Consider the following 22,421-nt stretch of genomic DNA (forward strand, 5'->3'; position numbering starts at 1 on the left):
GTTCATATTTCACACGAGATTCTAGTCCAGTCCACAGACAGCTGAAGCCTGTTGTGAACTGTGGAAAGTGGCGACTACTGCTGAGCTGCTGTAGAGATGAAGTGGGAGGGAAGGAGAGGGTGGAGGAAGGAAGGGGGTGTTTCAGCAGCTTCCTCCTTGCACTGACTCCTCCCCTCATGTTTTTCCAAATTCAGGTCAGCCTATGGAAACATCAACACCCTTGGCAAGGGACCCAGAATTAAGAGATTCTTAAATATGGGGTAGGGGGCAGGGGCTAGAGAGATGGCTCAGTAGTCAAGAACACGACTATTCTTTCTAAAAGTTTATTTAAAGCTGGGCATGGTGATACCCGCCTTTAATCTTAGCACTCAGGAGGCTGGTGGATCCCTAAGCTTGAGGCCAGCCTTGTCTACAGAGTAAGATAGCCAGGGTTACACAGAGCAACCCTGTTTAAAAATAAAAGTAAATAATAAGTAAATTTAAATTTTTATTTTTTTGTGTGTGTGTGTGTCCTACACATGTGTGTGGGCGGGTATCCGTGTGCATGCGTGTGGAGGTCTGAGGTCTTCCTCAGTCACACACCCCCCCTTGTTTATTTATGTATTTGCATTTTAATTATTTTGATTTCTTGGGACACGGTCTCATTGTGTAGACCAGGCTGACCTCAGACTCACAGAACAGTGCCTGCTAAAGGAGTGTGCAGCCACAGCTGGCTTCCACCTTACTTTTGAGGCAGAGCTCCCTCAATTGAGAAGGTGCTGATTCAGTCTGGCCAGGAAGCCCTCCCCCCACCCAGGGATCCTCCTGTCTCCACCTCTTCGGTGCTTAGGTTACATTAGTGCACCCCCACACTCTGCACTTTTCTGTGGGTTCTGGGAGGGTGGACTCAGATCATCACACTCGTGAATCAGACACTAGCACTGAGCCCCTTGCTGTCTAAGCTGGGTGGCACCACAAAAGACATATTTTTCCAAATCCCTCATTTTATACACAAAGGGAATTGAGGCCCAGAGAGGCCAACAGAATTAGCCAAGTGGATAGTGGGACAGAAAAGGCCCTAGAATCCATTAATCCATTCTTTTATACATGTATCTTGGTTTGACTAAAGTGAATGGGGTGATGTGGGCACACCCAGACTTGGAGGAGGTTTTATCCCAAAAAACCTATTAACTAGTTTTGTTTGATTTTATTTTTAATATAAGACATACCATTTATTCTTACTTATAGCAAGGCATATTCGCCCTTTGGGAACAAGGAAGGGGCCAGAAGGTGTTACTGAGCCTTAGAGGTTTCCATTTACTTCCATGTATAAAGTGTTCAGCTCAGAAGGCTTTCTAGTGGTGACTGGTGGCAGCTAATGAGGAGCCAGGGAACAGGCTGAGAGGGAAATGTGGGAAACACCTCCTGGCCACTGCAGAGATTAGAGCAGGGCCTTCTATGCCACCTTTGAGCTTGTGTGCAGGCAGGTGAACTTGTAAGATAATGCAAGAAAGGTGTGGGTCTAGGAAGGACCATCAAGGAAGAGGCACCTCAGGCTCCTGAAGGCTTGTGTGCAAGAGACAGCTGGTAATGCCAAAGCCTGAGCCTGCGTCGCCAGGCCCTGCTTCACAGTGGACAGCGCCAGCCAAGCCAGAGCATGCTTGCTCACTGGAGAAGCTTGCATGTGTTGTAGGAAATTGATCATTGTTCTATAAGCTTTTCCCAGAGGCAAAGACAGGGTGGTGAGGGGAGAGGGCCTATAGGAGCCACAGGTGACCCTGTATAGACCCAGCTCACCGCAAGGACTCCGTTGGGTAGATCATAGTAAAACTGATTACAACAGGGGCATGAGAAAGATAAGGCACGACCTAGCCCCCTTAGCATGGCAGGGGCAGAATGCTTCTGGCTCTTTGGAAGAATGGTGACTATACCTCTGATATCCAGTCCCCTTGGGTTCTCCCTTGGGCCACAGCCACTGTCTGGGCAGTGCCCAGGGGCAGCCACAGTGCTGCTTTTACAGAGTGCTTCTACCACAGTTAACCACACTCTCTGTGAGCTCACAAAAAAGCCCTAAGTCAACCACTTCCTGTCTCAGCTAGCCAGAGGGGACACGGTTGTCTGTCAGCAAGAACACTGCCCAGCCATTAGAAGAGTTCTAGACCAGCCTGGGCTACTTAGTAAGACATTATCTCAAATAAAATAAAGGCTGGATATGGTGAGACATAGCTATAATCCCAGAACTCAGGAGACTGAGGCAGGAGAATATGAATTTGAGGCCAGTCTGGGCATATGGCAAGACCCTGTATAAAAACAAAATGAACAACCAACTCTGGATACCTCGTATGTCCAACATGCAGTCTGTAATTTAAGTTGGTTCAAAGAAAACCACCTTAAAGTCACATGGATGAATGGGAGTGGGCACGAAGCAGCAGTGCCAGAGAAGCTGGCCAGATGATTTCTGCATACAAGGCAGCTCATAACCACAAATTGACATCCAACTACACACACACACACACACACACACACACACACACGAGCTTGGCTTCTCTTTTTATTAGCAGAGTTCTAGGGTGCAGGCCTGGCGGCGGGGGTAGCCTGCTGTCATAGTGTTGGTGACGAGCCTCATCGTGGACCCTAGCCCCTAGCATGCTGGCTCAGTCTTATCTCCTATGAAGCCTCTTTGAGCATAGGCAAGAGAAAAATGTCTTGGGCTCCGGCACCACGTTCTTGGCTTCTAGGATGTAGAACGTCTGCATGGTGAGGCAGCTGACTGTGGGGTCAGGGTCTTTCTGCATGCACATCAAGGCTGTAACAGATACAGGGGTGGAACAGGGAACAGAAAGGTCACTGGGTTTGGGCAAGAGGGCCCAACACTCTCGGAGGAAGAACTCAAACTAGCAACTTTTACAGTATAAGTGAAGATTTCTTCTACGAGCCCACACTGTTTTTTACATTCAAGATCCCAAACTTACCCCCAGGGGTATAGAAACACCTCTGTTTTGGTCCTCCCACTTGCCCCTACCCAGCTCTGGCCTCCTCCCTCATTCTGTGTGAAGTCCTCTGACCCCCAGGAGAACTGCAGGCTGGGTCAGAGCCACACCTGGGGGAGGGGGAGTCACTGTGTCATGAATGCAATGTGAGGGATAGGTGAGAGAGGCCCAGAGTTCAGAGGACATGTCTCAGGACAGTCCTGAGAGAACACAAAGGTTCCCTCACTGTAACATGAACAGTGGTGACAATCCAGCGGGAAGGGAAGGGGACACTGGCACCCCAGGGAAGAAGGCAGCTCTTTCCTAGGGAGAGTTTAAGGGGCCAGCCTGGCTGAATGAATGAATGAGTGAGTGAGCGAGTATGTGGAGCAAAGGAGTTCTGACCAATAACCCAGACCCATGTGCCTTGGAGATGTCCTTTTGAACCCTCCTGCCTTCATTCCCAAGCCACCCCTCTGATACCAGTAACCCTAAAAGATACGAGCAGTAAGCAATGGGGTGACCACTCACCTGCGCGTTCGTCTTCAATTTTCTCTTTCTCTTCCCTGTTAAGTATCCGGATGATCTGACCTACAGGGCACACGGGCACTCAGTGGCCTCACAAGGGGCCAGTGGGCCCTAACTGTAAGTTCTCTGGTAAAAGTCACCATCCCATCCTTGAGTCTGTCCTTCCCACCCTGGGTTACCAGCTGGACTTGCTCCGTGAAGCCAAGCTGCTTCTCCAGTTGTGTGAAGGGCTCTAAGCAATTGGGCCAGGTACCAATGATCTTGCCCATGAGGTGACGGAAGGTAGTGTCCACCTGTTTTTAAACTTCCTCCCCTCGGGAGCACGCACACACCTGATGCTCCACCCATCGGGAGCCATGCTGCCCCGGTTTCTTAGGAGTTGCCCATTCTGCTAATACACGGGGCTGGGCCTGTAATACCCTGTGGTGGGAGGGAGCAGATGGCGACGGGACCAAGGGCTCTGTAATTACCTCATTACAGGTCCTGTCATTAACTCCTCACATGCCCAGCCCTCAATCGGTTTGAAAAACCCAACTTCAAGGAGACAGTGGCTGCGAGATGACAGAGGACCGTCCTACCTGAAAACCACACAGCCACCTGGCGGATGGGGCCCTGAGGGCTCTTGAAGAGAGCCACACTCTGCTTCAGGAGCCAGAGCGCCTTGCTCCTTTCATGCTGCAGCTGGAAAAAGCAGCATTAGATGACACAGCTAGGCGGCACACTGCCATTTCTCCTGCCTCTCAGACAGTCTAAGCAGGATGATAGATGGAAGTGATCCCAACTGCAAACGAAATCCTTCAGAGCCTCCTAAAATTTGCCTCCCAGTGCCCCAGCTTCTGAAACCTTATTTCTTCCACCAAGCCTTCCTTGCTTGATCAAGCCGCAGTGATTATGATGTATATAAACCCCTGATATATTGAGTCCTCAATTCTACTAGTGTCTAGGTTTATATGTCCCATAGTCTCAGGCATTTAAATACTTGGTCCCCAATTGATGGCACACTGTTGGGAAGGCTTAGAAGGTGTGGCCTCATCGCAAGTGTGTCACTGGAGGCAGTCTTTGAGAACTTAAGGACTTGTGCCATTTTTAGTTGGTTCTCTTTGCTTCATGCTTGTGGTTCAAGACATGAGGTTTTGGATTCCTGCTGCCGCCACCATGCCTTCTCTCTATCACCTTGGACTTTAACCCCCTGGAACTGTAAGCTCAAATAAACTCTCCATGGTGCCTAATCACAGCAATAGAAAAGGAACTATTATGCTAAGCATTACCATTCCTCCCCCATGAAGATGACCTCCTCTTCTGGGAAGCTTTCTTCAAGTCCAAGCTGGGCCAAGTGCACACTGCCTTTGTACTAGAGAGCGTGTTCCTCTCCCTTACCCTTTCCCAAAGTACTCCAAATCACCAATTCATGTACCTAGCTCTCCAGGGTAGAGAGGAAGTACGGAGAGTGCAGAAAGCACCACTAAGTGGTCAGCACAGAGTAGACACACTGATGAATAAGCTATGCATAGTTACTGCTGATACCAGCTGCAGAGAGCAGATGGATTCGGATGCTTAGGGCCAAGAGTGTGGGGGTCCAATGGCTGGCTCCCTTGCACGGGTCAGAATAGTGAGTCAGCTGCTGGCTTACCAGAGCAATGAGGATGGTGAATACGTCCTTCTTGGTGAAGACCCCTTTGAGTTTGGACCAGCCTAGGATGGTAGCTGTGTTGCAGAGGCTGACCCTGCAGACCTGGGGAGATAAGAGGCTCAGCACATGGAATCATGGGGATGACGCTGGGCAAATTTGGCCTTATTGAAGACTTGGAACCTGCAGGGATCTGGGCTTAGGAGAAAGCTAGAGTTTGTCCAAGCATCTGGCTCTACTGGAAACCTCTTTTTTTTTTCTATAATGAAGTCAAAGTGACAGTTCTAATGCTTCTTCCAGTAGCAATGTTGGGTCCCACAGCAGTGTGGCTCTCTACAGCACAGCCTTGGGCGCCATGGCTTTCTCACCCCAAAGCAGTCTCTCTGAAAACAAATGTCTCCAAAGTCTTTGTTTGTTTGTTTTTTTGTTTGTCTTGTTTTGTTTTGTTTGTTTTTTCAAGACATGTTTCTCTGTGTAGCCTTGGCTGTCCTAGACTGGCCTCAAACTCACAGCGATCCGCCTGCCTCTACCACCCTGAGTGCTGGGATTAAAGGCCACCATGCCTGGCTCCCAAAACTGTTTTTTGTTGTTGTTGTTGTTGTTTTGTTTTTTTTTTAACTTCCCTTGAGACATGCTTTTGCTATGTAGCCCAGGCTAGCCTCAAATTGGCATGTTAGGCTCTTGAATACTGGGTTCACAGAAGTATTCCACCTCACCCAGGTCCTTCAATGTCTTAGTACCCCCTCTGGGTGATCCCTGCTCTACAGCAAGGTTGGCTTGGCCAGAATATCACTGACCTCATTAGAAGGGACCCATCCTTTTGTCACGTGCTCAGCAGCATCCTTGGATGTAGCTAAGGGGTCTCCTGTCACAAATCAAGTCAGCAGTTTTCAACTATTTATGTGCTTCTGGGCTCCTGGCCAGGTCTCTCTGCTCTATCCAGCATTCAACCCACAGGTGGAGCTCTCCCACCCTAGAAGCCCCCTCTCATCTCACTGGTAAGGCAAGAGCAGCAAGCAGTCTGGAGGACAACCACAAGAGCCATAACAAGTCAGCAGAGAGAGAGGAGCTGGTGCCACTTTCTGCTTCAGAGTTTGCGTGCCCACCAGCCCCTGCTGGAGTTGGAAGCTAGTTGAGGCCAGCTGGGGCTGGAGGAGACTCAGCATGACAGCTGACACTGAACCTCTCCACTGTCAAAATTCCAGTGGGCCTCCTCAGTGTGACACCATCCTGTCACAGCCCTGTCCAAGGGCTTACCATGGTCTGCATTAACTTCCAGTGGGAACTGAATGCCAGGCTCCACAGTCAGGCTTCTCACCTCCTCCACGTCAGCATTTACATCCTCCAGGTGCGACACAAGCAGGACTATCGAGTTGAGGACCTGGTGCTTCAAGGGGAAATCAAGGGTCTTCCTCGAGACCTTAGCAAGGATACTTGAATAGATTGTGAAGATTATCAGACGCAGCTGCTCTGACTCCTGGGTAAGAAGATACACACTTGGGAAGACACAGACATCTCTATACCTGCACTGGCTACCCAGGTCATAAGGATCCTGAGCTCTGCTCCCACCAACCATGTTTCTGTGTGCATGCCCCCATCTGCTTTGACTGTTCATCAGCACAGCAACTCTGTGCCACGCTCAGCTGCCCTCCTGTTTTGATTACTATAAAGCAAGAATGCAGATGCAGCTACTCCCCCAAGAATGCTGCTGGGGTCAAGGAAAGGCCTTCTTCACTGTGTCACATCCACCTGGGCTAGCAACCTCTCGATCCCTTGGGGGCTTTACCTCCTCAAAAAAGTGTTCCAAATTGAAGGCCAGGTGAGTGATAAAGGTGGAAAAGTGTTGCCAGGTCAGGTTCTTGAGGATGCGCTGCAGCGTGAGAAAGGTCTCCATCACCAGGTCACTGCTGGTGGAGTAGCAGTAGCTCAGCATGTAGGGATGCAGGATCTGGAGGTGCATTATCTACAGAGTGACAGTCACTCAAAAGTACAGTCAGGAAACTTCTGATAGCACTGCCCATCAATCCCCACCCCTCAGATGACTGGTGGACACAAGTGCTCATGATTTTCACTCTGAAGGCAGGAATGGCCTCAAGATTGGATGGTGGTCAAACTGGGGTGCCCAAAGTGTACCTGGCCAGGAGCCTTCTGTGCTCCGAGGGCAGAGGTAAGAAGACAGAGCTTTTCTGTCTGCCGCACCATAAGTTTCCCTCCTAATGGCTTTCCTCCCTCCTGACAATGCCAATCTCCAGAGACCTGGGTGGGACCTCTGGAATCCTGGGATGGGCTGAGCCTATTCTCTCAACTGACTTACAGAACTACCTCCTCCAGGACCTTTCCTGGACAGGAAGAAGCACAAATTGCTCAAGCCCACCTGGATCCTGTGCTTGGAGGACTGGCCTCAAGAGGACCTGTATTCTGACTCCAAGAGTGTGTTACACCCTGTCTATAACTGGCCACACAGGCTCTCTAGGTCCATTTAGGCCTTCTGTGGGTGACATGTCCTTGGCCCCATCCCATTTTCACCGTGTTTTTATGCTTTGTGAAGATTTCTGCGATCTGCAGCAATAGACGTCCTGTGGATAGCTCCTCACAACGGAACCAATTTGCTAGAATCCTGGTGGAAACTGCATCCACAGCACCTGCCACATCTGGACAGCGGAGCAGCTGGCAAGAGACAACCAAAAATAACAGAAAGGTTGGCAAGGGAACGACTGAATCTAGATTCTGTCTTGTTCGTAAAAGAACATTCTTAGGACCTTGGTCAAAGTTTAAGGACAGGTTCACATCCTATCATTCATTCATGCTGCAAGTTTTCCTTACGCAACTTTGAAAAGGGATTGTGAGAAACAGAAATAAGAAATGCAGACAGTGGTCACCAACCCTAGCACCCCAGTTGGAGGGCCTTTAAAGGCATGATCATGAGCTGCCTGGAGAATATGTCAAAGAAAGAGCAACATGCCACAGGCTGAAAGCAGCTACAAAGCATCATGAATGGGAGAAAGGAGGCAGAACTTGAAATGGACTTGAAGATAAAGGGAACTTCAAGAAACCCAAGTCTTTAGACATGAAGACAAACAATTCAATAGGATAACAGGCAAAAGGTGTGGAAAGGATTCCCAGAGGACAGAAGACTGTGCGTGCCTCTGTGTGTGTGTGTGTGTGTGTGTGTGTGTGTGTGTGTGTGTGTGTGGTGTTTATATGTTACCATGTAGACCTCAAGGCAAAGATGTTGTCCTGTTCTTGCCAGGCCACCAATCAGATCTACCATAATTTACTCAGTAGCTGAGCAAATTATGTTAAGTTCTCTGAACCTGAGTTTTGTCCTCCACAAAGTGAGGATTAAGCAGTCTGAATTAAAACACACAGCCCTGTCTGTTTTCAATTCTTCTGCCTGTGACTGCCTGTGGATGGAGGCAATGATGAGCAAGGAGTTATATGAGACTGTAAAATGTGCCTGAGTGTGAACACCCATACCCACACCCATGCTCTCTTGCCTACAGATCTGGACCCACTTTTGTAGCTGGTACCTAAATCCCATTGATTCCCCACCTTAAAGCTGTTAGGCCCAGTTGCTGAGAATGGGTCTTACCCATCTCTCTACCTTAAAGCCCTATCCCAAACATAAGCCCACTCCAGTAAAGGTAGCAGCTGAGCAAGTGCTTATGTGGGTGTGTATTCATTCCAACTGGGCATCAGCATTTGAGGAAGCTTCTAGACTATTCCTCAGTTCCAGCTGTTTCTAGACGCCAGCTCTAAACCAGGGAGCTTAGAGCAAATTAATGCCTGCACCCACCCCAGAGCGATTCTGAAGAACGAGTCAGTCACCCAGTAACAAGAGGAGTAGCAATGCCTCGAAATCTGCATATTAGATATCACATTACGATTCACAATAGCAGCAAAATTGCAGTTATGAAGTAGCAATGAAATAATTTTATGGTCGAGATCACCACAACATGAGGACCTGCATTAAAGGGTCACAGCATTGGGAAGGTTGAGGAGTACTGCCCTAGGAGATTCTAATATGCTCCCAGGGTTCAAAACGGCTGCTTCTTCACCTCTGGCCATGTATGCTTATCTCCTGTACTGTTTCTCAAAGCTAATCTCAAGGAAACCCTGCCTGCACTAGCCAGCAGAATGCTTTTAGACCGAAGGCTCCTGTGGACCCAGGTCTTGTGAGGCCAAGCCTCTGGGCTAAGAACCCAGCCTTCTGCTTTTTGATCAGCATCCTTGGTGAATGGATTACACCATGGCCCAAGACCCACTGCCTAACTGCATTCCCAGCTAAACAAGCTTCTGCAGCTTCCAAGAGCATCCTTAGCCAAGACTAAGACTTGAGTTCCATCCCTTGGACCTGCATGGTGGAAGGACAGACCAACACTTGCATGTTATTCTCTAACCTCCACATGTGTGCCCACATACAAAAAAAAAAAAAAAAGAAAGAGAAAGAAAGAAAGAGGAAGGAAGGAAGGAAGGAAAGAAAGGAAGGAAGGAAGGAAGGAAGGAAGGAAGGAAGGAAGAAAGAAAGAAAGAAAGAAAGAAAGAAAGAAAGAAAGAAAGAAAGAAAGAAAAGAAAGGTATGCAATAACTTTTTAAATCAGATAGTTTGAATTTTTAAAGATGCTAACTAGAGATGGCTCTGGGTTAAGAGCACTGACTGCTCTTTGAGGGGACCCAGGTTTAGTTCCCAGTACCCACATGGCAGCCCACAATTGTCCCTAACCTGACACCCTCACACAGATATATGTGCAATACACATGAAATAAAAATAAATTTTAAAAAACAATACACATTTTTTAAAAAGACAAAGAAGCTAACTTAAAGTGGTGGCCAGGCAGACATCAAAGCCTGCCCAGACCCTGTGGCAGAAGCCTGAAGCACCTCAGCTTTGCTAGAAAGCACTTGTGCATCAGTATCAAAAGCCACAGAAGCCACCCACACTTCTGAAACTCACACTTCCATGTATTATAGTCAATATTTAAGGCAATAATTTAGAATATGGGAAAGATTTTGCATAGAGGTGTTTATTACAGTATTGTTTATAGTCATGTCATATAGAAACATCAATTACAGAACACTTCTGTGTTAACTCTCAACACAATGAAATCCATGTCTTTGTAGACTAATCAAAAAGTTAATTTAAAAACAAACAGGAAATGCAATGAAAAGAGTCAGACACAGAATATTAGAGAATTATTTCAACTTTACACACACACATGCACTCACAGCTTCATACAGGCAAAAGCATGAAAGCAGTTTCCTTTAGGTGCTGTATGGATTAATGGTTTTATACACATTTCTAAATTTCCTATATGTTTTCCTCTTTCACATGACTGAATTACAGAATGAATCAGGGTGGCTGGTCAAATATGAAAAAACTACAAGAAGAGAACATTGGCTCTGCACAAAATCAGGGCAAAGTCAAAGACTGAGGAGGCTAATGGTCGCTGACTCAGAATTCTCACCCACGTGCCCCAGCCCTTTCTTGGGTAGGGGTAGACCAGGCCACTTCTCCCCCTGAAGCCCTTCTGGAGGACTCCCCTGGGCACAGTTGCTTCCCAGAAAGCTGTCCCCACTGCCCTCCACCCACCCTTCTCCACTCACCTCTGCCAGGAACACCAGGGCCGTGAAGTAGTTGGCACAGTGTGGGTCCTGGAGGGTCCTAATGAGGAAGCTGAAGACAGGGCGATTGTGCCAGCAGTTCTTGATGGCCAGGGATCTGAGATAACAATAGGGTATTAGAATGAGACCCAGGCCACAGGAGAGGACCGCAGGGACTGTTCGCAACTCACCTGGCCAGCAGAGTGACTCCACTGTAGTGTCTTTCAGGGCTGACAAGCAGTTCCCAGGCCCCAACTGTCTGAATATAAGACATGTGGTCTGTGTACCCCGAGCTGCGCATCAAGGTCTTCAAGGCCTCTACAGAAGAACTGAGGACAGAGCAGGAGGCACAGAGTCACTGCTGGCCACGCCCTCCTAACCCCATGTGGGACTCCCACCCATCCTGTGGATTATGAACTTGGCCATGGACTTTAGCAGACCAAGTACATTTCACAGCTGAAGCGAGCTGGGGCTGTGGGGTCTCCCAGGTGGCACAGGATGCTTGACAAGGCTAGGGGGACAGAATCTAGGTTGTGGCCCAGGAGTCTTGTTTTGATTTTACTTTAGAACAGAAAATGCATCCATGGGGCAGCCACTTTTTATTTTAAATTAAGTCATTTACTTTACATCCTGATCGTAGCCTCACCTTCCTCCTCTCCTCCCAGCACCCCCAACCACCACTCCCCATCCCCCACCCTGCCTGCCTCCTTATCCCTCCACCCTCCATGCTCCCACCCCCCCATCCTCCCACCTCGTCCCACCCCTCATCCCACTCCCCTAAGCCTCCCCCCCATTCTCCCCTTCTCCTCTGAAAAGGCAGCCACTTTAAACAGTCTTCTCAACAAAGTCGAGGAAGGCTCTGTGGGTCGATGTGTAAGTAACAGAGTATGGAGGGTGTGAAAGGGTCAAGTTAGTGAAGGTGCCAAGGCAGTGCTGGGTGGAGCACAGCACCTAGCACGCTGGCCCAGGGCCCACGGTACCTCACACTGTCCACATATTTGGATTCATTCCGCTCATCTGGGATCACAGTGCTCTCTTTGGTTACCAGAAAAGAGATTTGGAAGAGTAGTACCACGAACAGGGGGGCGAAGTAAGTCTGTACCTCCCCCTGATGACTGGGCACCAGCAGCATCTCGTGGATGGCCCTGGTGGCCTGGAGTGAAAAGGAGGACGTCATCATCTTCATTACCACTCACAGTCCCTATCACCTGGACGGGCTGGCCCAATGAAGTCACTGATGTTGCCAGCAAGTGGAAGCTGAGCGTAAGCCAGGCTGCTTGAGCATTCGGGCAGGCCTGGGGTGTTTGCCTCACTTCTCTGCCTCCCCACCCCTCAGAAACAGAATCTGGTTCTTCTGTTCCCAGTGAGTCAATTGGCTAGAAGTCCTCCTTTTAACCCAGCCTGGACATTCCACTATTAAAATACCCAAGTAAGCATGGGCCCTAAGTGGTACTAGTGACAGAGCCCAAGCTAGCCCAGCAGAAATCCCAGTGTGTTTCCCTCCCAGCCCCAGCCCTCCACCTGCCCCTCCATACAATCATCGCTGAGAGCTCTGTTTTGTGGTCAGTCTGCTGGTCATTGGGTGTGAGGGAAGAAAGTATCCTCTGCAGCAGATAATCCATGATCATTCCGTAGCCTTTCGGAAAGGAAGCCAAGATTTCCCAGGATCTGTGTATCCCACTGTAGAGGCAGAAGCCACCAACAGTTACAGGCAAAGCTTTCTCCACTGCTCTACAATGCGTTCTGGAAGGACCGTTAGCTTCTTAGCCCTGTCCTAGCTGCCTCCCTCTGCCCTTCCTTTCCATGCCTCCTCTTCATTCTCTTCTCACTTCTCTTAGTTCTTTTCACCATGTCATTTCCTCCAGACTTCACTGTTCTCTGTTACATTGCACACAGGCAAATAGGAAAAGGGTCACTTGGTCTACGGGCCTGCAAACTTCTAATGCCAAACTTGATGAGTGTCCTTGAATGCATCAGGCCAAGCCCCTAGCCTGTGGCCATGTCTAAGCTCTCCTTATTTTTGCCAACACTGCATCTGGGGCTGAGGACACAGCATGGTTGGCTGCGTGCTTGCCCAATGTGCCTGATCCAGGTTCAATCCCCGTCACTACATGAACTTGGTGTGGTGGTTCATACCCATAATACCAGTGCTTGGGAGGTGGAGGCAGGAAGATCAGGAGTTCATGGTCATCCTTAACCAAATAGGTAGTTTGAGGCAGGCTTGAGCTTCATGAGACCCTGCCCCCCCCCGCCAAAAAGAAAAAAAAAAAAAAAAGAAAGAAAGAAAAGAAAATTGACCAGACTCCTCCATCCCTCCAGCCTAGTGCAATCATGTCAGTTTGCGACCACGGCTGATGGCCTCCCTTCACAGCACCCATTCAGCCACACAGCCCACACTGTCCTCTGGAAGTCACACTTGCACAGGTGTCTTTGGTTTTCACCTGGCAGATATTTCCATATCTGGATCTGACAAAACCACATGAAAGCAAAAGTAAATGCCTTTTGTAGAAAAAATTACTTAATAAAGTTTTAATCAACTCCATTTTAATACCTTCCAGAAGTCTCCTGGGATTTTTTTTGAAACATCAGAAGAGCCAGGAGTAATGGCGAAAGCCTTTAATCCCAGCACTCAGGAGACAGAATCAGGTGGATCTGTGTAAGCTCAAGATCAGCCTAGTTAAGTTCTGGAAAAGGCAGAGTAGATCCAGAAAGAAAGAAAAAGAAAGAAAGAAAGAAAGAAAGAAAGAAAGAAGGGAGGGAGGGAGGGAGGGAGGGAGGGAGGGAGGGAGGGAGGGAGGGAGGGAGGGAAAGAGAGAGAGAGGAAGGGAAGGAAGAAAGGAAGGAAGGAAAAAAGAAGATAGATCTGAAGAGAGCAACAAGTAAGTGAAAGAAAGATGATAAGAGACAAAGAAAGTATTTCAGGCTGCTGGGATAGCTCAGCTGGTAAAAAGGGTGCTTGCCACCAAAACTGACAACCTGATTTCAATCCCCAGGACTCACAAGGTTAAAGAAGAAAACTGACTCCTGCAAGTTGTTCTCTGGCCTGCACACACACTCACACATGCTAAATAAACATACATATATGCATGCATGCATGCACACAACACACACATACTAAATAAAAGTAGTTTTCAAAAAGAGGAAAAATTTCACTGCTGGCATCATGATGCAATGTGTTCTAGGGACAAAGGCAAAGTAAAGACTGGCTGGCCCATGAGAGTTAGACTGACAGCTACAGTGACAGTGGAAAGAGAGACAAGAGTCAAGCCTTCTGAGACTGAACAACGACAAAATGTCAACCTACAAGTTTTGCAGAGTGTCTTGTTTAAGGAAGACTTCATGAATAAACAAATAGATAGTTTGGTGGACAGGAGAAACTGAAGGACAGACTTCAGGGGAGAAGAAAACCTACTTCACAAGGAAAGCATGGGATGCAAAGAAGGGATGGCACCCAAATAAAAATAAATCTAAACATGGTGCCAGCATGAGGATGTTGCAATGGCACCATAATAACAGCAAAAATACTGAAGACGAATAGCCGTCAGCAGAAGAACTGGCGAGATAAGGTGTGCAATAATGGCATAATGAAATATTAAAAAACAGTCTAAGGGGCCAATGCCCACCTCTAACAGATTGGATAAAACCTAGGTACATAATATCAAGAATTTAACAGATCAAATAAATATAAATGAATTCATATGTAGAGGATTCACTAGCATATTTTTAAACATTCTTGTATAATAAATTTGCATGTTGTAGAAAACACATTTTATTTCAAATATCCACTGAATATACAACAAAACTGATAACCACATTTTATTAGTCTATACACATTAAAAATCTGAATCCAAAAAAGAGTTTAAAGATGATGTTCCCCAATCATTATTTAAAAAGAAGAAATTGATCCAAATATATAATGTTTGGAGACTAAGCTGTTAAAGATCCGTACAGGTAAGTAACTGGATATTTGGTGAAATTTAAAGTTGGTTCTTGTTTTGGGAGTAATTTTTCTTCTAATTCAGAGTATAAAATAGAAACTTTCTTACCATGATAAAAACATTTATCAGAAATCAATAACAAGTGATTTTAGTTTCTGTTGTCTCCCGAGAATGAGCAAGCCCAGTCTAGTCTAGCTGCCCCTGATTCAAACTACAAGCAATCGAAAACGCAGAAAGCTTTCATCACCCCTTTCTCAGTGGTTGATAGACACACAGACAGAAACTAATGCAGATATAGAAGCCTTGAACAACGCTACCAACTATCTCAATCTCATTTACAAAACTTGAGTTCGACCAGGTTCCGAGAAATTTATAAAAGCAGGCTGGCTGGCAAAGGCAGGACGCAGAAAGCCAATCTAACGAGTAGGCCCCCAAGATTGGGGTTTTTTTTTCTCTCTTCTCTTCCAACCTTGACCTACACATGACCCCAGAGCAAAACTGTGCACCAGACACAGGCAACAGAACCTGTGGGTGAGATTCTGTCTCCCTGGAGCAGTGGGAAATGGGACCCTATGAGTCAGCCGGCCTGAGTAGGTCTTTGTTCGTTCTCCTTCCAAACCCTGCCTGGACGACTGGGCAGAGCCGCAGAGCAGAAGCCGTCCGGCTGGAACACAGAGACATGTGACTTGGTAGGAAGGAAGGAAGAAATCTTCACTTGCTGAGGGTTTGTTCTGTTGTTCTACCTCACATCCTCGTGCTGGGGATCAGTCACCAGCACCTCGTACAAACCTCAGAAGGCCTCTACCACTTGACCACAGCCTGGTAACTCCCTAGTATTGTTGTAGTGTTGTTGCTGTTTTCTGGCTTTTTTCTTTTCACTTATCACACTGGTAACTGTGCAATGTATCAACAAAGAGAGCTTAAAAGACCTGGGGAAATATCCTTCAGAGGCAGCAAGTGAGGGTTCCTGGCTCTGTGTGTAAGCCAGCACAAAGCCCACTTCACTCTCAGCTGCTCAGGTGGAGAATGAGGCTGAAATAATCCATAGCAAAGAAAGCTATGCGGGAAAAGAACAGAATTCTATGTAGAAACATAGAACAGTAGAAACAATCTTTTAAGATAAAGGTAAAATATGAAACAATCTCATATGAAAGAAAACTAAGGGAATTTGTTACCCAAAAATGTGCTCTCAGTGAAATTTTAATAAAAAGTTTTAGGCTGAGGAGAAATTTTATTATAGGGAAGCAGAAACTTCAATAATAAAAAGCAACAGAAACAAGTAAATATTTAGGCAACTGTAATGGGTAGTTTTCTCCTCTTAGTTTAAAACTATACATGACTGCTGAAAAGAAGCAACAACTTTTGGAGTTTCTTTAATATATGTAAATGTGAGGTGAATGACAGCTATCATGTGAAGCAAGGAAGGCAGAGGAAGCTGTTGCAAGATCTTCCTTTTAAAGTTACAGCTATCAACTAGTAATAGAATGCAATGTGGCCACCTAAAAATTCTTAATTGCCAAATAAATTAAAGGTAAAATCTAATCCACTTAATGTATGGGTAAACAAAAATGGAATACGTGAAATGAAAGCATTCAAGTAATTCAAAAAGGAGACTATAGATATACAAAACAGAGAGACAGACAGAAAACAAATCATAAAATGGTGCATAAATCCAAAATAAACCACTAATTACATTAATTGTAAATGATCTAAGTATACAAATTAAAAGCTAGGTAGGGGGCTGGAGAGATGGCTCAGCGGTTAAGAGCATTGGCTGCTCTTCCAGAGGTTATGAGTTCAATTCCAGCAACCACATGGCGGCTCACAACCATCTAAAATGAAATCTGGTGCCCTCTTCTGGGTGTGCAGGTGTACATGCAGACAGAACATATGTATATATAATAAATAAATAAATCTTTAAAAAAAATAATAAATAAAAGCTAGGTATTTTCACATTGGGTAAACACACATGATACAGCTTAGTGATAAAGCATTTGCCCGATATGCATGAGGCTCTGGGGTCAATCTCCACTACCATAAAAAACAATATAAACACATACAACAACCAAAAACCCCAAAGATATAACTACAAGCTATATAAAATAAATTTATTTTACATATTGGTTATATATTAATTAAAATAAAAGAACAGAAGAGCAACTGTGTCTTAGTCCAAAAGGCACAATTTGCTATATTAATAGGATGAAGATGAAAAAAATGCACAATCATTTTAATAGATGCAATAAAAAAATTTTAACTAAATTTAATTTTCATTTGTGATAAACACTCTCAAACTACAAATATAAAGAAACTTTCCTTTTTACCTTTAAAATACTTAAATTTTCAGTTTCAGGGGACCTGACGCCCTCTTCTGGGTTCGGTGGGCAGTGCACTCATGTGCACAAGCCTACATACAGATGCGCACCATATGTATAATTAAAAATAAAGTGTGTGCATGTGCGCACACGCTCGTGTAGGTCAAAAGACACTTAGTGGTGCTGAAAAAGTGACTCAGCAGTTAAAAGCACTGGCTGCTCTTTCTGAATACCTAGGTTCAATTCCCTGCACCTCTATGGCAGCTCACAACCATCTGTAACTCCAGTTCCAGGGAATCCAACACCTTCTTTTGGCTTTTGCTGATACCAGGCATGCCCACGATGCTCAGACATGCATTCAGACAAAACACCTACATACAAAAGAATTAAACTGAAATTTTAAAATAAGACAATTTGTGGGAATCTGTTTTCTCTTATACCCTGAGGGTCCCAGAGTTTGAACTTGGGTGGCAGTATCTTTACCTGCTGAGCCATCCACGTTATAGAGTTGTAGATACAGGAAACTTTAGAAAAGGCTAAATGATGGGGATAAAAGACAGACCAGTGGCTACCAACAACTAAATGTACAGAAAGGGGCTGGTCCCAGAAAGGCAGAACAAGGGAATTGGGGAGGGGTGGTCATGGTTGTGGTAATGATTGGTGTGACTGTACATTTAGAGAATTCATATATCTATATGGCAAAAGGGTAAATTTGCTACATATTTACAGAAAATATTGCTACGTAAATATTAACTTTATTTTAAAAAGAAAATTACAGTATAGATTTACACTACATTATTAAGAAGCCATTACAACTTTGCTTAATAAAGGGTATTAACTTAGGAAATTCTGTAATAAAACATTAAATGGAAAAATACACAAATTGGTAAATATGGTATGGGCTGAACTATATTATATATAACATATATATATAATACACATGTGTTATATAATATATAAATAGCTTTTTAAAACACTGCTTTCAGAAGGTAGACAAATTATAAATCATACCCAAATGATAACAAAAATGCTATTGGCTAAAATTTAATATTTTTTTGGCTTTGCTTTTTCTGAATTTTATATGCTCCAAAGATTTTCTGCAGCAAAATGGACAGCTCTTAGAATCACTCTGCTCTGAGTAAATAAGAAAAGACTTAATATTGAATACATTGTGAGAATAAGCTAGCAGCTGGAGAGATACATGCAGAGGATGAACTACCACATAAAAAGTTGTGTGTGATAGCACAGGTCTGTAACCCCAGCACTGGGGAGGCAGAAAGCCAGGTCCCTAGAGCCTGGTCACAGGCTCACCCAGCTGAACTGGTGAGCTCCAAATTCAGTGAGCAACCCTGTCTCAAAAAAAAAAAAAAAAATGTGGCTCTGGAAGATGCATGATATCATGTCTAGCCTCCACACACATGAACAAATCTGTACACACGTGCAGACTCACATGAACATGTCTGTGCACACACAAAGGACAGCAGTGGCTTGTAAGTGTGTAGCCGACGGGTGACTCACCTTTCCGACTGTTCCTTTATCTTGAACAGGGACAGGATAACCTCGTCTGTGTGGGACTGGACCAGCAATTGGAAGACCTTCATTATGGCCCCCTGGACGGTTTTCTCGGTGACTCTGTCTATGCAGTAGTAAATAAACTGGATGATTTCTGGCACCTGAAAGAACATGAGGGAGGCTTTTTCTGGACAGCAGCACTGGCTGACTGGGAGTCACTATTTAAAGTGTGGGGCTACAGACAATATAGTAGCCAGTGTCAGGACCAAGTCCCGACATCTGGCCGTCTCTGTCCTGCTGCACCCTGCCCTGATCAGCTGCTGTCAGAACAGCAGCTGTGGACCTGTGGCTCTCAGACTTTCAGAGGGGCAGATAGAAAGCAGCCATGCAGGGCCATCCATGTCTGGAAAGCATGGCATGAAGAATAAAGGATGAATGATGTGGGGAACGGAAGCCAGGGTCATGTGATTATTGCCTCTAAAGAACACTGTGAAGGAGGGGTATTTGGAGAGTCCTTCTGTTTCCTGGCATATGGAGCAGAGGCTGCTGCATGCTGAATGTCATGGACTGGCGTCACCGTATCACTTGGGTTTGAATGTCACTTCCAAACTTACTTGCTACCTGTGTGAGATTTTCATCTTCCCTGTCTTGTGTCCTCAAGTCTACAAGAGGAATGGTTTTATCTGCCTCAGCATCTGAGTTAGTACACCTGTGTTGGCTAGAACAGTGCTTCTCAACCTGTGGGTCATGACCCCTTTGGCGGTTAAATGGCCCTTTCAAAGGGGATCTCATATCAGATATCCCGCATAGCAGATACTTACATTATAATTTGTAACAGTAAAGAGATTACAGTTCTGAAGTGGCAACAAAAATAATTCTAGGATGGGTGGGCCACCACAACATGAGGAACTGGGTTAAAGGGTCACAGCATTAGCAAGCTTGAGAACCACTGGACTAGGATATTGCCTGTCATGCAAAAAGTTCAGAGACTTCAATCTCCAAGGCTTATGACCTCTTTGAGCCTTTCCTTATTGCTTTACATTAATTTACTCTCTCTCTCTCTCTCTCTCTCTCTCTCTCTCTCTCACTGTGTGTGTGTGTGTGTGTGTGTGTGTGTGTGTGTGTGTGTGGTGGCTGTGGAGGCTAAAAGCAAAGGGTACCCTGGTGCTGGAATTACAAATGAGCGTGAGCTTCCCCACACAGACGATGGAAACTGAACCCTTGGGAAGAGCAGTACACACCTGAGCTGTATCTCCAGCCTGATCTTACCTATTTTTAAGTAAGCGGTTTGCAAATAAAAAGCTGTGTTTAAAGTAAAGAACCTTTCTAGGTTGAGGTTTTGGTATAATCATGCTGTATTCTCAACACTGGCTTATGCCATGAATCAGTGAATGAGTTTAATGGGAGAAAAATGATAAAAGATGGAGAGCTGCTTCTTTGCAGGATGCAAAGAATGGAGCACAAGCTAGGGGCAAAGATGGAATGCCGTTCTCAGGACCGTTTGTAAGATGTGTCTTCGCTGTCTCTGCTTTGCATAGCTCTAACGTGTATTATTCACTTTTGATTTTGCGATGACCATGTTGCTTACAGTGGAGTCTGGCTGCCACAAGACTCACTAGAATGGCCCCAGAGGCGCCCTCAGCTCTGCCAACCCATCAGTGTCATCAAACAACTCTGAGCCAGAGAGCCACAAAGGGTTGGACCCAGGAAAGCTGATAGGCCCTACTAAATAGATGTGGTGAGCAAGAGAGAGGTTGGGTCAAGCTGTTGAAATGACAATGGCGGTATGAACTCCTAATATCTTTTAAAATGACTTAATAACCAGAGCAGCTAAAGTCAAACTGTCCTGTCTTAATTTTATTGAGAGCAGTCCTCTCTCTGGCAGAGGAGTCTCAGCATTTCACTTATATTCGTGGCCATGTCTCCTAAGTGTTTATCTCCTTTAATCGCACAGCCAGCTCCTGCCTCGTGATTTTTCCAACTTTCTAATTGTGCGAAAGCAATACACATTTCTTAAAACAATACTTTGAACTAACTCCCATCTTCTCTGGGGGCATGGTGTATGGGACAGGGTTCTCTTGATGCTGGGTGGTGGCAGTGAGCTACAGTTTTGTTGTCCCCCAGATGAGGAGACAGCCAACACCGTAGCGTGCTGCTGAGCCAGGCTGTTTGGTGGGCAACGTGTGTTCTCAGTATTTTCAGCGAGTTTGTTACTATGCCCCATCACCAAGCTGCATTTGCATATTCCTAGGCTGTGAGGGCACAAGTCTGAAATGCCCCCAGTGGGTTCATGCTTTGAGCTTGTTCCTCAGCTGGCAGCACTATTTTGGGAGACCATGGAACCTTTGGGGGACCAAGCTAGCAAAGACAGATCCCTGGGAGCAGGCCTCTGAAGGCAGCGGCCTGGGCCCGGATTTCTGCACACTGCCCAGATTGCTGGTCTACTGCCATGGGAATAGTCTCCTCCATCACCCCTGCTGCCAGGTACTAAGATTCTCTGCCATGTCTTCCTTGTCATAGTGGACTGAAACCTCCTGAAACTGTGAGCCAAACAATCCCACCCCCTTTTTTTTCAAGATCACATCTTTTTGTGTAGTGTTGGCTATCCTGGAACTCGCTCTGTAGACTAGGCTGGCCTCAAACTCATAGAGATCTGCCTGCCTTTATCCCAGCACTTAAGCCCCAGTACTGAGATTACAGGCATGCCCCACCACCAGGCTAGCTTTCCCTCTTGGAGTTGTTTCTATCAGGCACTTAGTTGGTCGCTAACATCTATACCGCATCTACCTTTGCCCTTGACCATGCCTTCTCCCACCTCCATGAAGGAGCAGCTACACAACACAACACATACACAGCGTCTGGAAGCAGGAAGGGTGGCCAAGGTCTCTTCTGGTCCTGTGAGGCCATAGTACTCTTCCACTATATCTTTGACCCAGTTCTTGCCTTCCTAGTAGAGATGGAGGCCTGGTCATCACTACTTCATTCTTTCTCACAAAAACAAAACAAAGCAACACAAAAAAACCTTTTACACTATTGCAAAAACAACTTTCCATATGGCTTTGCTCTTCAGGGCTAAGGGACTTGGGGTTGTTCAAGCTCAAGTTGATAGGAAATAAAACAAGACCCTAAAACAGAACAGAAAGACATTGAAGCAGTGTGTCCCCCAAAAGCCTACCTTGGCAACTTCTGGAAAAGGGTGCTGCAGGACCATCTTTAACATCTGGGAGGCTGCAAAGACATCATTCTTGCTGCCGCTGGTCATGGCCTCCATGGCCACCAAGATCATATCAGCTCTCTCTATAGGGGTCAGGTATTTCCTGAAGAACTAAGAGAAGAGAGGACCTCTCCATTCCAGCATCCGGCTTGAAGACTGCCCCCAGAGTATCCAGTGTGCACAGAGACCCATCAGGCAGGGTTCTGTTAGGAGGCAGCCTGGGAAGCACCTTTGCGGTGAGGTCATCTCCAGAGAGCCACCAACTCTGATGTCCCCAGGAAGGAGTAATAGTCCAGACAATGTGACACAGAGGATGATGCCAAAGGACCTTCATTTCTATACTTGGACTGCAGTTAGGGGAGGGAACATGTTCTATGCCTAGTGACTTTCCAGCATTCCAAAGCAAGTAGAAAGCAGCCAGGCATGCCCACCAACAGGAATCTGCACCTGGCAAGCTCACTGCCGCCAGGCAGCATTGGTACTAACTCTGCGTGTGGCTCCGTTGCTGGGATCTAGGAAGGACTGTGAGCAAGATGCTCAATGCCTTTGCCCTCTGAGTACTCAGCATCATCCAGGATAGGGAAGGAGAAAAGGAAGCGTGGAGGGAAATGCTGATAATGGCTGTGTCAGGGCAATGAAACTAACTGGGAAGACTGAAAAAGGCTTCCTGGGATCCAATCCTGAGGAGAATGAGGAGCAAGTTCCAGCAATGATGCAGAATATGTGAAGGCTGGGTTG

At 46.1% G+C, this 22,421-nt stretch overlaps 1 protein-coding gene across 1 annotated transcript in view; it reads right to left on the reverse strand.

Annotated features, from left to right (window-relative positions):
- Nucleotides 1–2,402: 2,402 nt before the first annotated feature.
- Nucleotides 2,403–22,421, reverse strand: part of LOC110548417 (maestro heat-like repeat-containing protein family member 7) — a 33,037-nt gene continuing 13,018 nt past the window's right edge. The window contains exons 10-22 of the mRNA XM_021636648.2: nt 21,645–21,794; nt 18,476–18,630; nt 12,240–12,384; nt 11,685–11,857; nt 10,896–11,033; nt 10,708–10,822; nt 7,630–7,770; nt 6,890–7,066; nt 6,422–6,580; nt 5,107–5,208; nt 4,055–4,157; nt 3,480–3,539; nt 2,403–2,785 (exon numbers count right to left, since the gene is read on the reverse strand). Of these exons, the coding sequence (XP_021492323.1) occupies nt 2,640–2,785; nt 3,480–3,539; nt 4,055–4,157; nt 5,107–5,208; nt 6,422–6,580; nt 6,890–7,066; nt 7,630–7,770; nt 10,708–10,822; nt 10,896–11,033; nt 11,685–11,857; nt 12,240–12,384; nt 18,476–18,630; nt 21,645–21,794 (1,764 nt within the window). The 3' untranslated portion in view covers nt 2,403–2,639. The remainder of the gene's footprint in view (nt 2,786–3,479; nt 3,540–4,054; nt 4,158–5,106; nt 5,209–6,421; nt 6,581–6,889; nt 7,067–7,629; nt 7,771–10,707; nt 10,823–10,895; nt 11,034–11,684; nt 11,858–12,239; nt 12,385–18,475; nt 18,631–21,644; nt 21,795–22,421) is intronic.

Source organism: Meriones unguiculatus, chromosome 11, assembly GCF_030254825.1.
Source record: "Meriones unguiculatus strain TT.TT164.6M chromosome 11, Bangor_MerUng_6.1, whole genome shotgun sequence".
Lineage (NCBI taxonomy): Eukaryota > Metazoa > Chordata > Mammalia > Rodentia > Muridae > Meriones > Meriones unguiculatus.